Here is an 18,502-nt window from a genome sequence, read left to right on the forward strand (position 1 = left end):
TGAAGAAAGGCTGTGGGGTCGCTCTCTAACTCAGGTTGGACCTAGTAATTTAGCTGAACAGGGATTTGCTCCTCCCTGCTAAGACAGGCAATACAAAAGATCCAACTTGAAAGCGGCAGGAGAACAGAGGGGTACGGACAGTTTAACCAAGATGAAGGAGTTCAGTTCAGCCCAAATGACCACTTTGATTAGTCTTTGCACTTGCGCTAATTGAGCATGCATGTGTGCAAATGTGAGTACTTCGCCGATGGGTGCAACAGAGTTTGGTTTTGTGCATGTGTTGGGATGACAGCGTTTGAGCGTGTATCGGGTTGTTGTGGTCCCCCCCCCCTTCATGTTGTAAAAGTCCACCCTCCCCTCTAACTCATTCCTCACTCAAGACTGAATTTGCTTGTCTTCTCAGTGTGAGTGTTTAATCTTTTCAGGCCCTTGAATCGGTCCGATGAATGAGTCCCCGGCTCCTTCTCTCTAGGAGCCCTGGAGATTATTCTAAAGCTCTAATCGTTGAGCAAACACAGCAGTGCGCTCCCATTCCTATTCTACAGAGGCCACAGTATAGCACAACTTGGTCTTTCACTCTCTCTCACATTTAACACCCTGTGTAGATTTTTTTCTTCTTTTTGTTGTATGTAGCCTAGATTACGACTCCTGAGAAAGGGACCTTCTGATGCACCCTGTTGGAAAAAAAAATCAACCAAGCGTTTTTCTGTTTGTTCTTCTCATTGCGAGAGAAGTGACATGTAATTTAGAGAGCATTATTTCCAACATTGTCCTTTAGAACCTTATTCTACTTGTGGGTATGTTTGTTTTTTAATTAGATAGTCAGTGGGGAGAATGCTGGGCTTATACCATGGTGTCAATATCTTTGGATTTAGAGCTTCGTCAATATTGTCTGCCCCTGCCACTACTAACCTGAGTAGGCTGTTGGCATTTGGTGTAAAATAAATAGAGTGATCTGTCTGTTTTGTTTTCTCCATATTTTTGATGGCTCCAGAGAGATTTTATTTACACCGCTCTCCACTTGATTACATGTTGTATTTGCCAGTGGTGGCTTTGTCTTTCCCAATAGAAGCCACGCAGTCTCTTCACCCTCTGGCCAATCTGTGGTTATGCCGCTCAAATTTTACGACCGGTCAATTCACGTGAAGAATTCTTGAACAAATTGTCTTCTTTGCAGAGAAAGCTGCTGGCCATCTACCTCCACAATGACGACAGTGTCCTCAGTAATGTCTTCTGTTCCCAAATGATGTGTGCCGACTCCATTGTTTCCTACCTGAGCCAGAACTTCATCACATGGGCCTGGGACGTCACAAAAGAAGCTAACAAAGCCAGGTACGATCACTGCACGAGGCCTTTTACCGCCGGTTGACGTTCGGGAATATGGCTTTGATTTGTTCAAATGATCTTTCAAACCGTATAAGGTGTCTCATTTTTGATGTTTAATCAATATGCTCCATGCTAACAGCCTAGTGGAGTCCACTGCTTGAATTAATACTGACTTGTAGTCAATGATGCAGGTGGACCCGCATTATTTTCTCATTCCCCATTCCTCTTCCCTAATTTTAATTTTGAATACCCCCACTACCCAAGTGTTTTCCCACTCCCGAGAACCCCCCCGAGTTAAGCCTGCCCTCTGGTTGGAACCGTTTAAGAAAGACTCGCACCCTGACCTCATCCCTCCATTATTTCTTTTAAGGAAATGCCCTCCTTCCTTCATTCCACTCTCCTTTCTCTTCCATTGGCCTCCTTTGCTTTTTGCCCCAGCTGGGCCTTTTTATTGCACATTAAAGGCAGGCAACATCTGGAGCTTTTCATCACACACAGCTAGTCACAGCTTCGCTGCTAACGCATGCATGCACAAACGCACGCTGGCCCACTCTCACAAACACGGCGTCTCAGCATTCTCACGCTCCCGGGTTGATCCAGAGTGTCTAGTGTTTGGTGTCAATCACACTTGTTAGGCTGTGTATGCATGTGTGTGTGTGTGCGCGTGTGACAAACCTGCTGATACTGGAATGCGGCTTACTTCACTTTGTATTCTCTCGAGCTGCACGAATGCCGTTTCTCCGAGTGGACGCCAGTTTAACCGTCGCCTCTGAGAAATGAGCCTGACGTACTTTGCTGCAGTGTCCTGACCCTTGGCAAAAAATTGATCACGTCCAGTTGATCAAGAAGATACTATTTGTATCGCTTAGTTCACTGCTGTCGCTGCTTTGCAGTATTTTTCTTCCACTCCCTCGAACAGGAAAAACAGAAACATAAAGCTCATCTCCCTGAAAATGACTACTAGAACGTCCACCTCTATATGAATGAATGGTTTAATTGTTGTTGTTATGACGTTGGGCTTGTCTCCTTAAGGGGTCATCAAAGTGAGTCACTCGCAAGATTTGTTTGGCAGTTTATTGCCTTCCTTTGAGAGCTTCATAAACACAACATATCTTCCTCTTGTTTGACTTCTCCTCCTGACGTCCTTCCACCTGAAAGCATAACTTGTCTAGACGGAGAATAAGCTGTCTTTCCAATCAAAACGTGTCCGTTTGCTTTCAGAAACACTGTGCTTCTGACACGAAGAGCTGTCAGAGCATCCAGTTCTCATACCGATTCCAGCACAAGTGGCTGTCAGAAATATACCCTGCAGGTTTGCCTATTACTGTACCAGCCTGAGTCATCAACTGCTCAATGAAGCACATGACTGGTCTAGTCAAATTTTAGTCATCGAGTTGATGGCAAGAAATGCAAGGTGACATGCAGGGCATTGCAGGGAAACATTAACTATTTTAGTTGTCTAGATGTTCTGCTAGGGGCGAAGATGTGTGACCAATTGGAAGCTGTCAATCATATTTATCAACAGAGCAAAGGCTTAAACTCCCATTAGTTTAGTGCAGGTATCTCCTGCCCTGAAGCTTTTAAAAGCCCATGGGTCTGATTCAGTCTAGGCTACGTTCTTCACCATGTCATTGTGGCTCAGTGAAACTGAGCTCGTGTTGACATGAGCTTTGAGATTGCTTGACTTCCTCGTGGTGTTGTCACGATAGCATAATTTCAGCTTCTATACAGTACCTGCATAAAATACTTTGATTACCGGTACTGAAATGATTCCACAGCAAAAATAACTTGCAAACATCATTTATCTTTAAACAATAAAAAAAAACACTACTAATCATGTTTTATATTCATACACACACGCACACACACACACACACACACACACACACACACACACACACACACACACACACACACACACACACACACACGCACACACTAAAATATGTTTCTGTGTTTTAAGATGGCAAACGCCCGACAGGTTCATACACATACCATGTTTTACAACAGTACCTAACTGTATTTATAATTCCACCTGCCCCATCTGTCAGACAGACACAGAGCTGGAGCACGTTTGCTGTCCATTTTTTCGCAAAGAAACGGTATTGGAAATGACAGTGTCACTTTATTTTTGCTCCCCGAAAAAAATTCATGATACATCACTGCTACCGGTACTTGGTGCAACTCTACTTTCTAATGTCTTTCAATCACACACTAGATGGCCAGTATTAGACACACTTTGAAGAAGGCAACCCAAAACCTTTTTTTAAATTAATTATTTTTTTTACAATAATACATTCTATGCAGTCAAAAGACTGCTTTCTGGTTTGATGTTGAGTTTGTGGAATATGAATTGAAGAGTAACATCTACCCAACTTTTGGCCAGCTCAGGGAACGACCAATCATGGCTCGACTTCAGAAAACATGTGTGCCCAAATTGTTCTGAGCCCTGAGGAACGTCAGGGCTCAGAACAATTGTCAGAACAAATGTCATTTTCAGTGGAGAGTAAGTGGCAAAATGCCCGCCCTCCGAGTTGGACAAAAATCATATTCCATAAACGTAATACTTATTACAAAGCTTTGACTAGTGGGGGCACAGCGAACATATTGGAAAGACAATGTTGAGGTTGACGTTAATCATTAAGTTAACGAATCAAAAATTAGGCTCACTTCAATTTTACCCAGATATGTCTGCAAGGCAGTTTTTAAAATGGTGAAGTCCCTTGGCTAGGTGTGCTTGGGGTGGAAGAACTTGAGGTCAGTGACTAAAATACAACAACAAAATCACACTCTGTGACTGTGTGGACAGTGTGGCTCTAAAAGAGGAGAAAAACTCTTGATTTTCCTCCATTTTCACCTTTCTTGGGGCGTACCCTTACATGTATGTTACTTCCAGAAACGCTGTGTTACCATCTTACTGCGTTTTCATCATGATTTTTCTTTATCTTGACTTTGAGATGGCTGACTAAAGCAGCTTTGTTTGTGTTTGATGGGAGAGTTTAGATTGAGTTACCCTTCAAGTTAGTGTCTATTGTTCACTGGTCTTTCATTACAGGTTAGAGTTTCTCAACAGGTCATTGTTATGGTTTACCTGGGCCGTGGTCTCTGCGGGGATAAGTGTCAGGGCAAAATGATCAGTAGGATTTAGGGTGCGCGGCTTCTTCATTACTAAATGCGGGTCACTTAGAGTTCAGCAATCACATCCCATCCCCAATTTATCTTTAAAAAATGCTTCTCTTTTGACCATCTTTTGAACTGTTTCCCCTTTTCCAACAATCCGTTAGTCTATAACCACATTTACACAATGCGTGGGGGCAATTTGGACTACCGCAAGCTAGTGGTGTTGCACTATTTGACAATCGTGCAAGTAACTCTCTGGTTTGCCTTCATGTTTTCAAGAGCTGCAGCCCCTCCCAGATGGCGTCCGTCAACTTCATCACCCTCATCTGACCCGTTGCCTCTCCCTCCATTCCATTACTTCCCTCTATTTTATCAGCCAGTTATTAAAGTAGATCTTATTAAAAGGCGGGAGGAAAATAAGTAATCTATATTTGCATTCAGTCTATAGCAATTCATTAATATTATGACATTTAGAGGGAGCTTGGCGGGCTGAGGCTGCCTGCTACCCTTTTCCCCGCTTGAAATGTTAATTTAAAAACTTCCCTCTTTGTAATGGAATAAGAAATCCTCTCTTACCCTATCAATTCTGGAAGTCAGGCAAGGCATACTAATTCACCCAATTGAGGTAGCGCGTCACTCTGATGAAATAAGAAAAAAGCAGAATTGGTTTGAAAGTCCTTAATACCTCCAGTTGCGTGCATTTCTCTATTATGTGAGGTCACAATGCTGAACTGATCATATCCATGTTTTTTTTTTGTCTGCGTTTGTTTGTACTATACGCTTGTATTTATATATTTACCTCGCATACAGTATATGTGTTTGTGTTGAGTGTCAAAACAAATGATTGCGAATAATGTGGAAATTATACGTTGACTCTCATTTGTCTTTCAGGCTACTCACCATGTGCACGAGACATTTTGGGAGTGTGGTGACACAGACTATACGCACATATAAGACAGACCAGTTCCCTTTACTGCTTATTGTCATGGGAAAACGCACCTCCAATGAAGTTCTAAATGTTATTCAAGGTAAATGCTGTGTACACATTCAATAAATGCTCCCTATTGATTCTAAAGGCATGGCACAATGCATTCTTCTCTACTTCAGTTTCTAGTTTTGTTTTTTTGCTAAAAATATTCTTTCCATTGCTTGAAATTTCTGAAGAGATTCATCACATGTCCGATTATGGCTACATTTTAACTCTCAGGCAATACGACAGTGGACGAGCTAATGATGAGGTTAATGGGAGCAATGGAAATCTTCACAGCACAGCAACAAGAGGACATAAAAGATGAGGTAAAGGCACTTGCTCTGGAAACGTTACGTGTCTTAGGATGTTGTGTGAATCCCCCCGGCAGCCTTTCAAATGTGCCTCCTACTGGCAAATTCAATAGCAGGGAGGCATTATGCCATATGTCTACTGCTACATCACACAGCGGTTGAACATTGGAATGTTGTCAATTGCGATCTAGTTTAGCATTTCCAATGTATAGTTTGTGTATTTCGAACCTTGTAAATTTGTGAGAAGAGTATGGAGAAGTCCCTTTTTTGTTACAACATGAATCGTTGTACAGATCCAGGTTCATAAAAGGGAGGTTAAAGGTGGAAGAACATTAATGTCTTGACCTAAACCACATCACATATTAGTTAAGATGAGTTATAGAGCAATTTGGCGCATCAATGACGTGGACAAATAAATGGTCCACTGGGAAAATAAACAAAACGTTCCACGTACCGTAAACACAATGCAGGTGTGTTTCTATTCTCAAAATTGTATCCAAACGTTCTGGTTTGTCACTTTGTACATTAGAAACAACTGAGGTTGAAGGAATTGTCCTGTGCCGTGCCGTGCCATGTGTCTGAATAGGAACGCGCTGAGTAGGGCACGAGGCATTGTTACTTGAAATGACACACAGACATTGTTTCAGCTAATTTAAGTTTAAGCTCTCATTTAGGGATATGTTCCCATACTCGCCAGTCTGTTTCTGTTTTGACTACCGGTTTTATAAATGAGAGATGTCACTCTGTATTAGAGTTTAACAATGAGTCAGTGAGCAGCAGTGCTTGTCAGTTATGAGAACCGCAGATGAGGAGTAACATTGTCGTACATAATGACTGTCTTATTGACAGCTACTTTTCATGTAATCTTAATTGCAACAATGTTTTGGTATCATTTTTGGATTTCCCACTTTAGTCACACCTCAGTTAATCAAGACCAGTTGACAAGAATTCATTATTGTAAATGTTTGTTACTTTAGACATTCATGTATTTTTTTTTACTTTCTTTTGAGACCTTTACTTGTGAATATGAAAAGTTCCAAACCATCATTAACACAACAAAACAGCTGATACATCGTGAGCTTGTATGTGTATGAATGACATTTTACTCTTACAGTTACGTTACTGTAAAATCCTGTGCATAATATGGCATAACATTACACCCATTACATTATTCCCATGCTTGGTAAATAAAACCAAATGTTAGTCTCTTTTATTTGATTAAGGAGTTCTTAGGTCTAGCTCTATAATGAATGCGTCAATGGGTGTTAGCTCATTCGGACAATTAAGGCATAAATGTACAGTAAAGTTGTGTTGAGGAGGTGTTTACGTTGCTAAATAACCCAGGTGCAGGCTGCCTGAAGGAAATAACTTGTAGAATGTCACATGACAACACCATAGACTTTGAATGGTTTTGAAAGCCTAATGCAGCTGTGTGTTTGTCAATTAGGCCCAATAACCACAGGAATTGAGTCAATGCTCCTCCTGACAGGACCTATTCTCATCTCCAGGGCCAAATGGGTGAAGTCAGCCTTGACATTGCTCTAATTCCAATCTTCACTTCATCTTGTTCCAAGTATTGGTCTTTTTTTTGGGGGGGGTGGGCCTGGGGGGTTAGCTGCAGTGTCAGTTGTTTTCACTATATTTTCCTACTACGCATAAACCCGACACACCACAAACGCCAACGTCCACTCAGCTCAGACATTCCATGTTGACGGTGTCTAACAACGGAGCAGCTGGATAGCCACTTTGTGTCTTAAGCAATTCGGACTGTCTCAAAAGTCATTCCAGTGGTTGTCTGAATTTTTATCTTTATATCTATCTGCTTATCAAATGACGACTCACTGTAGATCTTGTGGCCTGCATTTGCCTGGATCACAAGTCATTGTCCATTCCTCCACTCTTCTGAGAAAACTATCTACCAGTACAAGAATTGTGTTGAATTTTTGTCCATTCATCCAGAAGAGCAACTGTGAGTGAGGAGGTCACCGATGTTGACCCTGAGAGGGCTCCTGGATCCTCAGTCTTTGTTCCACTTGTATGCCAAAAGTGTTTGATGGTACTGCGGTCAGGTCAGGATGGATTAGGTATGCTGACATATTGCAAAAGAGCAAAAACACAAGCGACAGTATGTTAAGATCTGAGTTTAAAAGTAACCAACGTAAAACATTGTCCAAAAATAATCTATAAATTTCTTTGCACCCAAATATTTTTTTTTCATCTGGCCTAATGTTTTGTTATCATCATTTCACTTTGAAAGTGTGCCACCTTGTCTTTCCAACAGTCTCCTCTTCCACTATTGGCTAATGAACATAGTGGCAGTTGCCAGATTTGAAAATCCATCCATCCATTTTCTGAACTGCTTTATCCTCAAAAGTGTCGCGGGGGGTGCCAGAGCCTCTCGCCATCTTCGAGCAGGAGCTAAATAGCGATAATAATTAGCAGTTTTGATGTAGGTCCACTAACTTACTGTACATTAAAACAGATGTTGCACACAATTATGTCGGCAAAAATTGGGATAGCATCGGAGTTGATTTCTGTCCTACAATTTACAAAAGTGCACAAATGTACCCCTAGGACTCAATAGTGGACTCCAAGGTTGGCAAAATGGCCTGTTGGAGCAGATGGACGTGTCTGGTCTGGTGTTTGAAATGTGTAACTTTTATCACGATCTACATCACACAAATCCATACAATATATAGCCGTGCCGTTTGTTTGCGTGAGTCTTTTCCAGTGCATTGGCGGTATAATCTATTGATGCTTGCCCTTCTCCCACTCTTTTACAGTTTCCTTTCACTGTTTGGCCATTATGTGAGCCAAGAGCGCAAATGTATCTTTTGCATGTGCTCGACTCAAAGCAACAATACACACTGTCCTTTTGCTTGCCCGTCGCTTAGCTTCACAGTGGCCCCCTCCGATCATCACAATAAGCTTTCTTTGCCATATCCGGGCAGGCACACAGCATGGGCCCTCAGAAAAGAGAAAAGTACTGGCTCGACGCTGTTAACACAATAGACTCTCGTATTTAGTCCCGGTCTTTCTAAAGCACTCTCCGGCCGCAGAAGGTACACAGAGAAAAGCGGCCTGTCCCCTTCCCTCTGTACAAACAGGAAGAGAGAAGCCGAGGGAATAGAAGAGAAAGGGATGGTGAAACCGAGATGAGGATTCATAAAGGAAGTTCGGAGTCTGATAAATGACAGTTTGGTCACAATGAATTCCCCTCTGTTGCTACTCTTTCACAGGTGGTGTTTGTACGTAACCACATTTAACGTGCTCTGCTTTCTTTTTTGTCTTGCTTCTGTCTGGTTCCACACCCACTCCCCTGACTCAGATGTTTGGTCTGTCTCCTCTCCGCATAGGACGAGCGGGAAGCAAGAGAGATGGTGAAGAGAGAACAGGATGAGGCCTACCGTCTGTCTTTGGAGGCTGACCGAAAGAAGGTATGAAAACAATGACAATAGATCCGCTGACACTGGCCTGCGCGGAATTCAGGTGTGGGATTGCCACAATAAATCTACACTGTAGTGTACGATACCATGAGGCATACTTGGGCAGTCTAATGAGATCATTAAATGATAAAAAAACCTTCAAAATAATGTCTTCAAAATCACTTTCAGAAAATATTTAAAATCCAAAAAGTCCACTTTTAGGTATGTCGCAAGCTGAACCGCAAGTCTGTGGGTGTTCACTGCACCCATTTTTTTTGCAACATTAAATGAAGCAAATTGCATCCATTGGGATGAATAACATTTTCAGCATCGTAATTTGTTTTGAATTTGAAAAAATTACATTTACGTGCGTGCGCATTGACAAATCGTGTTTGCAATCTGTCACCTCTATGGGGGGTCCTCTTCATTAATTTTGAGCACTGTACCTCTATGACAGTGTCATTAAACTATTGTGGTGTGTAATTTCTTTATGTATTAAAAAAAAAGTTATAATTTATGAAGCTGGAGTTTTATCATGCGTAAATAATTAACTGCAAATGATGAATTATATGCCATAGTACATGTTTGCACAGTCACCATTTTCTGCCATGTTTAGGTTCTCTTTTTGATTTCCATAAAAATAAATTGTTTCCTTTTCAGAGGGAAGCTCAAGAGCGAGAAGAGGCTGAGCAAGTTCGCTTGGAGCAGATGAGAAAGGAGCAGGAGGAAGAGAAGGAGGTTATTTTCATCATGCTCATATGCAATGATCAGTTTTGGTCGCATGTTCTCTTCACCAACACAGGATATTTTTCCATCCTGGCGTTTTATTGTTTTTTTTTTTTAATATGATTGTTAAATTGTGGTTTTGTTGCTCGCTAGTGGGTAGAATTGATCAGGCATGGAGCCTTTTCAGAAGAACTTTGTCGTTTTAATTACAGTGAGCCCCCCCCCCCCTCCCTGTAGATATCACCCAACTTTACACACAGTTATTGTTCTGTTTAGCTGCTTTGCATCGGTACAGCACACAAGCCCATATTGAAGCCAAAGTTAACAAAAGACTCACAGACGTGTGCGCAAACACATATATTCACTTGAAAACAATAATTGTATGCCAAGTGCGGGCTAAGACACACATACACAGGCAGACACTGTCACGCACATGGGAAAAACAATAATTCTGCGAGGACGACACCAATGCCGTTATGCACTTCGTCGTCATATAGTGTAGTGCCTGATTGTTGTTTGCTCAGCAGCACGGCGCCTCAGGGCACCGAGTGGTATTGGGTGACCCAGCTCGCTCAGGTGATTTGTCACTTAAGTTAAACAGAAAACAACAAAAGAGTCTCTGGCCGGCTACCTTGATTAGATCACTGTAGACCTGTGTGTGCGCGTGCGTGTGTGTGTGCGCACTAGGGTGTTTTTACAACAATGGGTACTGTGGCCCAACTTACAGTAGATCACATTTCCATGCCCACGCTTCACGGCGTCCATTGTGTCCTCCGCAAACGATGTGGTCTTGCTCTTACTCGCAATCAGTCTTTTACTTCCGTAGAAGATGACAGCTCTGGAACTAGAAATGATTTTTTCTTCACAAATGCTCTCCTGACTGTTAAGCACCTGGAAAATACCCAAATTAATCCGTTTTACCATGACAACTATCCCTAAGGATTAGCCTCCAACAAAGAAATAAAATGATGAAATGAAGAAAATATAATAATTAATCTTTGTAAGATATGTTTTCATTCATTGATATTATGAAACACGTTTTACTGCACGGAGTGATCGCATGTTGTGTTATGTTTGGTTAAATTGGACTGTGGTATGAATTCTCTTGATAGTGCACTTCCTTTAGTCGGGTCTAAAGCTTCTCATCTCAAGCCTGGTGAGCACAAGAGAGGACGTGGATCACTTGAAACCAAATGGGTGCATTTTACTTTGGTTCAACTCCAATATGAATACTGCGTGGACCAAAGGCATCACTGTTGTTAAAATAACAGCGGAAACAGTTGCATGTTATTCTGGTCACATAAGTACAAAACCTGAGGCTAAGGCAGAGGTGTCAAACTCAAGTCCCGGAGGCCATTTGCGCCTTGCACTATGATATTTTGTGGCCCCTTACATAACATCAAAGGTTAATGTTTCTGTGGTCGCCATTTTTTTTGCCATGTCATTGTCCTGCACTGTTTTTATTTGTTTGTTTTCATCACTAATGGGCGACCATAGCCCAGGCTTATCACAGCCAAACTCTACTGACAAAAATTTGGAGTTATTTGGCTTTCGGGTGAAATTTCAGGATGAGCCTAAAATGCATTCAAACCTTTACAGGTGAACTTAATGTGACCTTGTCTAAGCTTTTGAATGCACAGCCCACCTATTAAATGTTTCAGTACTTTTTGAACAAGTTGCTGTTCTCTGTCGAGGAGCTTAACAGCAAAATTCGCAACAGTTGTTGGACCCATGAATCGACCAATAAATGCCCCGGTTAAATTAGAGGTGGTGTTTTTATAGCCGTCCTCATCATGCTATTCACAATTTGACATCATGAGACCAAGATGCCACCTAACAATGGACCCATAGTAGCTTGCCATTGTGATGCTTCAAACAGGACGTTGTCAGACTGAAGTGGCCACTGAGCTTCGAGTGTCATCAGCAGGTTGCAACAGAGCGACTGGATTTGGATCCCTTTTTGTGGAATACTTGATGCGGCCTAGATTCTTAGTGACCCCCACATTAGCTGATTTTGAGACCCCCGGTCTAAGTTTTCTTACTCCAGTTGTCTGGATTGCCACGCCCTTTTGCTTGTGTCACCTATATCTGCGTTTGCAATGGAGGATCTTTGTGACAACTTTATGTAGTTGAGAATTTCTAATTGGCATCTGTTTTACCTTACCGTCACGTAAGCTTACCCCACGAAAGGTTGTATGGCAGCAGACATCATTTTTTAAAGATTGAGTTTTAGCGTACAATACTGTCCATTCAGGTTCTGACTTTTACCCGGCAAATTTAGATACATTGTTGAAGATGGCAATGCTCGCCTTGCATTTAGTGAACCGGGACCAATCACAAACCATTTTCTGCTTTCACCCAAACCAGAGAACCTGTAAGCATGAACATGTTCTTAACCTTAGAGGTTGACGGCAGCCTTTTCTGCCGTAGTCAATCAATCCTTTCATACATGGCCATGTAACTTTGAAAGTGCCTCACATTGTTAAAAACAATGACGAAAACAACAAAGTAACCCTTTGTTGGGTTCGTCATCAAACCCTCGAGTATGTATTTTTGAGACTTTTTGAGGCTTTAGATAAATCTATGTTATATACGGAGGTGTCCACAAAGAAGTGAACAAAAGAGAGGTAGGGGCATGCTCTCTGCGTTTCTCACGACTTTTGCAGGGCTCTTGATATGTCGTCGTGTGGCTGTTAGTTGCGCCACCACTCGTCATTTGTTTGCCTTTTGTGGTTTGCCAGATGAATGAATAGATAGATGCTCCAGGTTATTTTTTATGGAGCAGCCCAAACTGCACCCGACCAGACGCGTGTTATGTGGTTTCTTCAGCGACGCTACACCTCACATGTGTGGGTGTTTATGCTTGTGTCTGTGTTTGGCTGTCTGTCTCCATTTGTACCTCCACCATCATACACACCCTCAATCTGTTATTTGTGTGTGTGTTAGATTGTCCCTGGGGGACCCTTTAACTCAGTCAGCAGCATCAGCAGCTTGTACCTGAGGGAACTGCTGATGGCGCGGCACGAGCGCTACCCTGCCCACCCAACACCAGAAGCTGCTAATGAGCTACTGTTGTACACTCTTATGAAATATAATTGCATTATGGTGTGTAAATAAAGCCAGGGCGTGTTGTCACAGCATATGCTCCCCGGCTGGCCAAACAGGAACAACAAGCAGTGGGGGGAGGAAAAGTCGAGGGGACAGAGCAGAATGAAGTGGGAGGCTCTAGGGAGCAGCTGAAACGCTGTCCCCCAAACGCACCAGAGCTGATTATCTCTGCTGCAAAATCGGACAGGTGATGGTTGCCTTTTGTTCCAACAGACACATTTGTGCTGTAATGTACAAAGTACGGGTCGAATCCATAGAATAAGCTTGTCTCCCCTCATTCGGTCAATGTGACGCCTGATGTATGCAGTGTTCCCTTGCTACTTTGTGATTCGGTTATTGCGGATTTGTGACCAGAACATGATCTTCTGCAGTTTTACGTCGCAATTTTACAAGGTTTCTTTGATATTTTTCTTCCTTCTTAGTTGGACCAGTCATGAAATATTGACTTCTTTTTTTTTTTTTTAAATTGGTTTTACGTTTGCTTTGTTTTTAAAACTCACACCGTGAAAATGACTGTCATTTTAGGAAAATCACCCTGATGCCCGTGCACACCTGTTTTTTTGTTGCACTCTGAATAACAAAACGGCATATTCCGTCCACGTTCTTGAGTTTCCAAATGGTTAGAGTTAACAAGTGCACGCTCAGAGAATATTTCCTGAGAGCTCCTTGCACCCCCCAATTCCCGTGCCCTCATCGTGGGTGCATTTGGAATTGTCCATCAAGCAGGCCGCTTCCCTTAAACCATTAATGATATTGTTCACACACTCAGCCACATATTTTCTTTGGAGAAAAAAAAACCTCTCAGTTCACTTTAGCGGGCTGTCAAGTGCAAGCCGGAGCAACAGGTGGTCATTTTGTGTGAAATCATTTGTCCGGATGAATAGTTAAGTTGAATAACGCATCAGTATTACTCCTTGAATATAACACCATTGTGCAAAGGAGAAAATCTCATCCGAAGTACATGTTTAAAATGATGAATGTTGACATGGGTTCGTTATCTTGAACAACATTCATTTTGGGAGACTATTTACAATGCTGATTGTAGGCTGTCATCAAACAAACCATCGCATGGTAACCTGTACTGCTTGATAGGCTTTGAGGCTGAGATGCTCACCGGCCTCATTGAATCAACACCTGTATGTAAAGCCCCTTGCCTTTTGTCAACATGCAGCTATAATCTACCACATCTTAGAAAATATGCTCGTAAATTTTAACGTTTGAGGTTTACATGCAGCTGTTAAGGTAGACAATTAACATCCGTTGTGTGTCGAGGCACAACAGACTGGACGACTTCTTTTGCTTTGTCACATTTTAGCTTTAGCCTAGCGTTTTATTATAACAAAAGAACTCAACTTTTCCAACCGTGCCAAAATGTCTAACATTCTTACAAAGTGTGCCGTACTGACCACAGTGTTTCCTTTCTGTCAGGCCATCCGTTTGTCCCTGGAGCAGACCCTACCGCCGGAGCCTGGCGAGGAGTCAGTGGAGCAGATCAGCAAGCTGCGAATCCGCACGCCCAGTGGAGAGTTTCTGGAAAGGCGCTTCCTGGGCAGCTGTAGGCTCCAGGTCCTCTTCGATTTTGTGGCTTCCAAGGGATACCCATTCGACGAGTTCAAGCTCCTCACCACCTTCCCTCGTAGAAATGTGAGTTGCCTAGGTTACGCTCTTGCGAGAATTTAGAAGGAAGTTATTAGTTTAAGAGCTCTATTTAAAGTTTCAAGTGGACTATATTAGAGGAAAATTAGTGTCACTTAACCTTACTTAAGGTACTTTAGTTGACTGTAGGTCGGTCTTTCCAGGACGAGGTTGCTGTAGCGCAATGCCATTTATGCATTTATTTATTTATTTGTTTGTTTGTTTATCTGTGCAGGGTCACTACAGTGAGACGCACTAGAAAAATGGCGAGTACTGCCCAAAAGAACCCCATCCACATATTTCTATAAAAATGCTACATTTTATCAGAATTTCCACCCAGCCTGAAAATTTTTTTTCAAATGAAAATCCCCAGTACTCTCGATATTGGATTATAAAAAAAAGGGCAAATTTTATCCAAGTGGGATTTGCCGCTTAGATTTCTTCCCATATTTTGTGTTTTTGTAATAGTAATAGTAATTGTAATAGTACTTGCAGTCACCACATGTCAAAACATGGCATGGAAGAGCTTATCTTAAGGAATACCAATAGCGTCATCCTACCATATAGTTAAATTCTAACCCCCCCCCCACCTTGTTTGTTCTCGTCCGTGTTGGGCCGTTACCACACTCTTACTGTTTCTCATGAGTTTTAATTCTCCATGTTGCATCCCTCCCTTTTGTTCATGCGTACCGGTGATAGTAAAAGCTGACTGCTCATTTGTCCACCCACTACTTGCACTACTTGAGTGCATATCAGTGAGTGTGCCGATTGTGAATACAATGCACGATAACTGTGAGGATACAGTTGTCAGCACCAGTAGTTGTAGTCTGTGTGGTTCTTGTGCTGACGGCGAGCATCAGCCTCTTGAAACCGAATCATAAACAGCGCTTGGTCTCCTACGCTCCATGGTAACGAATTAATAATAAGCACTGTTTAAACTGCCGCTTTAATTAGCTATGCTGCTGGAAACAAAACAGAGATTTTCATTAATCAACTGTGGATGGGGGTGGCCGCATTGAGGTGTGTGTCTCTCCGCGTGCAGACTTGTCCAGGCACCGTTCGCCAGCAGTCTTTTGAGACCAGTACGGCACTAACACCGCAAGTCAGCACCCACATTAACGCACACCTCGCACGTTGTTATGTCACAATCACACACTTCACAAGTGGAGACGTTTTCAAGCAAACACATTCGCTTCTCGCAACTTTACCACTTGAAGGAATCACCGTTTTCTCTTCATAATCAAGAGTAAAGGTGTGATGGACCAAGATAAAGATGGCTGCATCACAGATGAAAATTCCAGTCAAAACAGGATGATGGGATTTCAAGGGAGGAGAGAAGAGGACCAATAGAAAGAGTCAGAGACAACAAAAAGCTTTAGACAAAGAAAGTAATTCATCAGCGTTGCTGCCTGATGGGGAACGGGTTAGAGAAGACACACGGAGTCGATATTGAGAAGATGATGATTGAGACAAATGATAGATTTTAGGGGGAAGGCGGATAAGTGGAAGCGCCAGTATGAGGCTGTGAACACAGGCCCTGGTCTAATCCCGCAGCTCTGAGTTGTAATTAAATGCGGCAGAGCATAAAAAAAGCTCCATCCCGTCCAGACGCTCTCACTGTTGCTCTGCCAGTATCAGAGGATCGAGCACTCTTGCTTTTGCCGATCGAGCACTGTTGACATCTTCTTTCTTCTCTTTACCTCGACACAGCCTTGTCGATTGGTCGACACTGATGTCATTTTGGCACATCTACTGTGTATCTTGACTTTTTACCCTCTACATATAATCGGAGCTTGTTTCAAAATCTGAATATACATAATTCAGTTTTTATTAATGTACTTGTTTTTGTAATCACACTTCCGTCCTCTGTGTTACACGAGATGTTTTTAGAACTGAAAATTAATCCACCCGAAGTGTTTTGGAGTGCTTGTTCAAAAGGATATGTTTTTTCTTTTTTTTTTTAAGTAATATAATTGTAAGATATCGGTAAAGTACTTGAGGCAAATCAAATTAAATTTCTGTCTTAAGCTGCCTTTCCAAAAAGAGCGCCAATCAATGCCCATCCATCTCCAGTTTTTGGACGACTCGTCAGGATTTGGTCCCAGTGGCTTATCTCCTCAGCACTACGGCAGGCCTTACACTGGCATCATTTGTACAGGGCTTAGCCGTGCTCAGGAAACTAACCCTTTCTACGACTGTCTGCAAGTTTGCAGAAGGGGGCTGGGGGGATGAGGGCTTGACTTAATGTTTCACTTCTCACCATTCAACAATTTTCCCGTTTTTTTTTCCCCTTATGCCCAGCGAGCCTCCGCTGAGAGGCCCGAGGTCATCTTCCGTCAGGACAACGTGAAAATGTTTAGACTGTTACTCTAGCCGTCCCGTCGTCCTCGGACAGCTCGACTGTCAAACTCGCATCTGATTTTCCTCATTCTTGTTACTGTACTCTTCCACGCTGCTAAACGATCTTCGGGCATGATTCCCAGACAAAACCTGAGATTCTGAAACAATAAACACCCGCACAAAAGAAGCCGTGTACTCCGCTGGAATAGATTTGACATCTGTTGTGCGGATGGGATTATTATTATTTTTTCTTCTTATCTGAACATTTGAGTAAAACATTTAGAGCAGTTTATTTTCACAGTAGTTTCATTCATCCAAAGGGGCTTCCTCTGCTGCATTCTCTCTAAATAAAATGTATGACAGGCGAGCTCCATTACCGCTCAAAATCTATAAATCCCTGTGGCCAGGATCGCGCTGATCATTTCTTGTCAAAAGCCGCGCTTGCAGTCTTCACATTTTACCCTCGACCGCCTCCTCACCTCCCAATCCCCGCCGCTTTCCCTCTCTTTGTCTCAGCTTCCCTCCTCTCTCCTTTTCTTCCCCCTCCGTGGCACATGATCCCTTCCTTCCCTTTTTATTTATTATATTTACCTTATTAAATCTAAACTGTAGTCAGTACATTTTCTCCACATTTCCAGTTGGTGTCCCTTTTTCCGCTTGGGCCCGTGCGATGCTCTCTTCTTCCTTTTGAAGTTCTCCATACTTGCCTGTTGTTTTGTGGTCCCTCACCGGCGCTACGTGCTGTCAATGCCTCCCGAGCAGCCGATAATGATCTCCCACCGCTTTTGTAATTGCCCAAATAAACACTATACAGCGCTGGTTTGAATACGGACAAGCTATTTGGTTTTAATTAACGTACCAGAGCCTGTAATGGCCTCTTAGAAAGCGTTATTTCAGCTGCATCTTTAATTATGTCGGGATCGCCAACCCGTGGGCCTGTGTTTATTTTTCCGTTTCTTTTCCATCATGCCGAGCTTTGCTGAAGGCCACCTCAGTGTTTTACATTACAATCAAACCAGTTATCAAGTATTTATTATTCCCATTTTTACATTGTGTGTGTGGCAGTAAATCACTTTCATTACAAATTGAAAAAAGGCAATTTTATGACTTACTTCCATTGTGATGGGCCCGAACGCTATGACCACTTGCAAAAGCTAATGTCGTCCAAGACAAGATCTGCACAAACAACCCCAAAAACAGCCCTTACCCAAATAACAATCTTGTAAGACTGACAATGTCAGAGGTTTTGTTTTTGCTATTTTGGTTGATTGTTTGCTGTGTTGTCGTTGCACAGCACCACACTCTCTCAACTAATTGACACAACCAAAATATTTGTTTATTTAGTTCTGATATTGATGCAGTACAGTTCTGCACCACTGGCAACTCCAGCCACATTCATTGAGAGCTTGTTCCATTAATACGGACCACAATGTGCGTCGAAACTAAACCGTTTTCAGTTTCGGTTACATTTATCCTCCGCCTGCGCCCCGAGGCAGATGCGTGTACCGGTCGGCCACTTTGCCGCCTCTAAACTGTATTAC

The 18,502-nt window shown here is 42.4% G+C and overlaps 1 protein-coding gene across 2 annotated transcripts in view; it reads left to right on the forward strand.

Moving 5' to 3' along the window:
* Positions 1-18,502, forward strand: part of faf1 (Fas (TNFRSF6) associated factor 1) — a 53,801-nt gene that overhangs the window by 30,510 nt on the left and 4,789 nt on the right. The window contains exons 13-18 of one of the 2 annotated variants that reach the window (XM_052072834.1): positions 1,178-1,332; positions 5,338-5,474; positions 5,654-5,742; positions 9,084-9,164; positions 9,813-9,890; positions 12,825-13,153. In XM_052072834.1, coding sequence (XP_051928794.1) covers positions 1,178-1,332; positions 5,338-5,474; positions 5,654-5,742; positions 9,084-9,164; positions 9,813-9,890; positions 12,825-12,995 — 711 coding nt within the window. In that variant the 3' untranslated portion in view covers positions 12,996-13,153. Of the gene's footprint in view, positions 1-1,177; positions 1,333-5,337; positions 5,475-5,653; positions 5,743-9,083; positions 9,165-9,812; positions 9,891-12,824; positions 13,154-14,414; positions 14,631-18,502 lie in introns of those variants that run through there. The other variant, XM_052072833.1, reaches the window with a different exon arrangement.

This window comes from Hippocampus zosterae, chromosome 8 (assembly GCF_025434085.1).
Source record: "Hippocampus zosterae strain Florida chromosome 8, ASM2543408v3, whole genome shotgun sequence".
Lineage (NCBI taxonomy): Eukaryota > Metazoa > Chordata > Actinopteri > Syngnathiformes > Syngnathidae > Hippocampus > Hippocampus zosterae.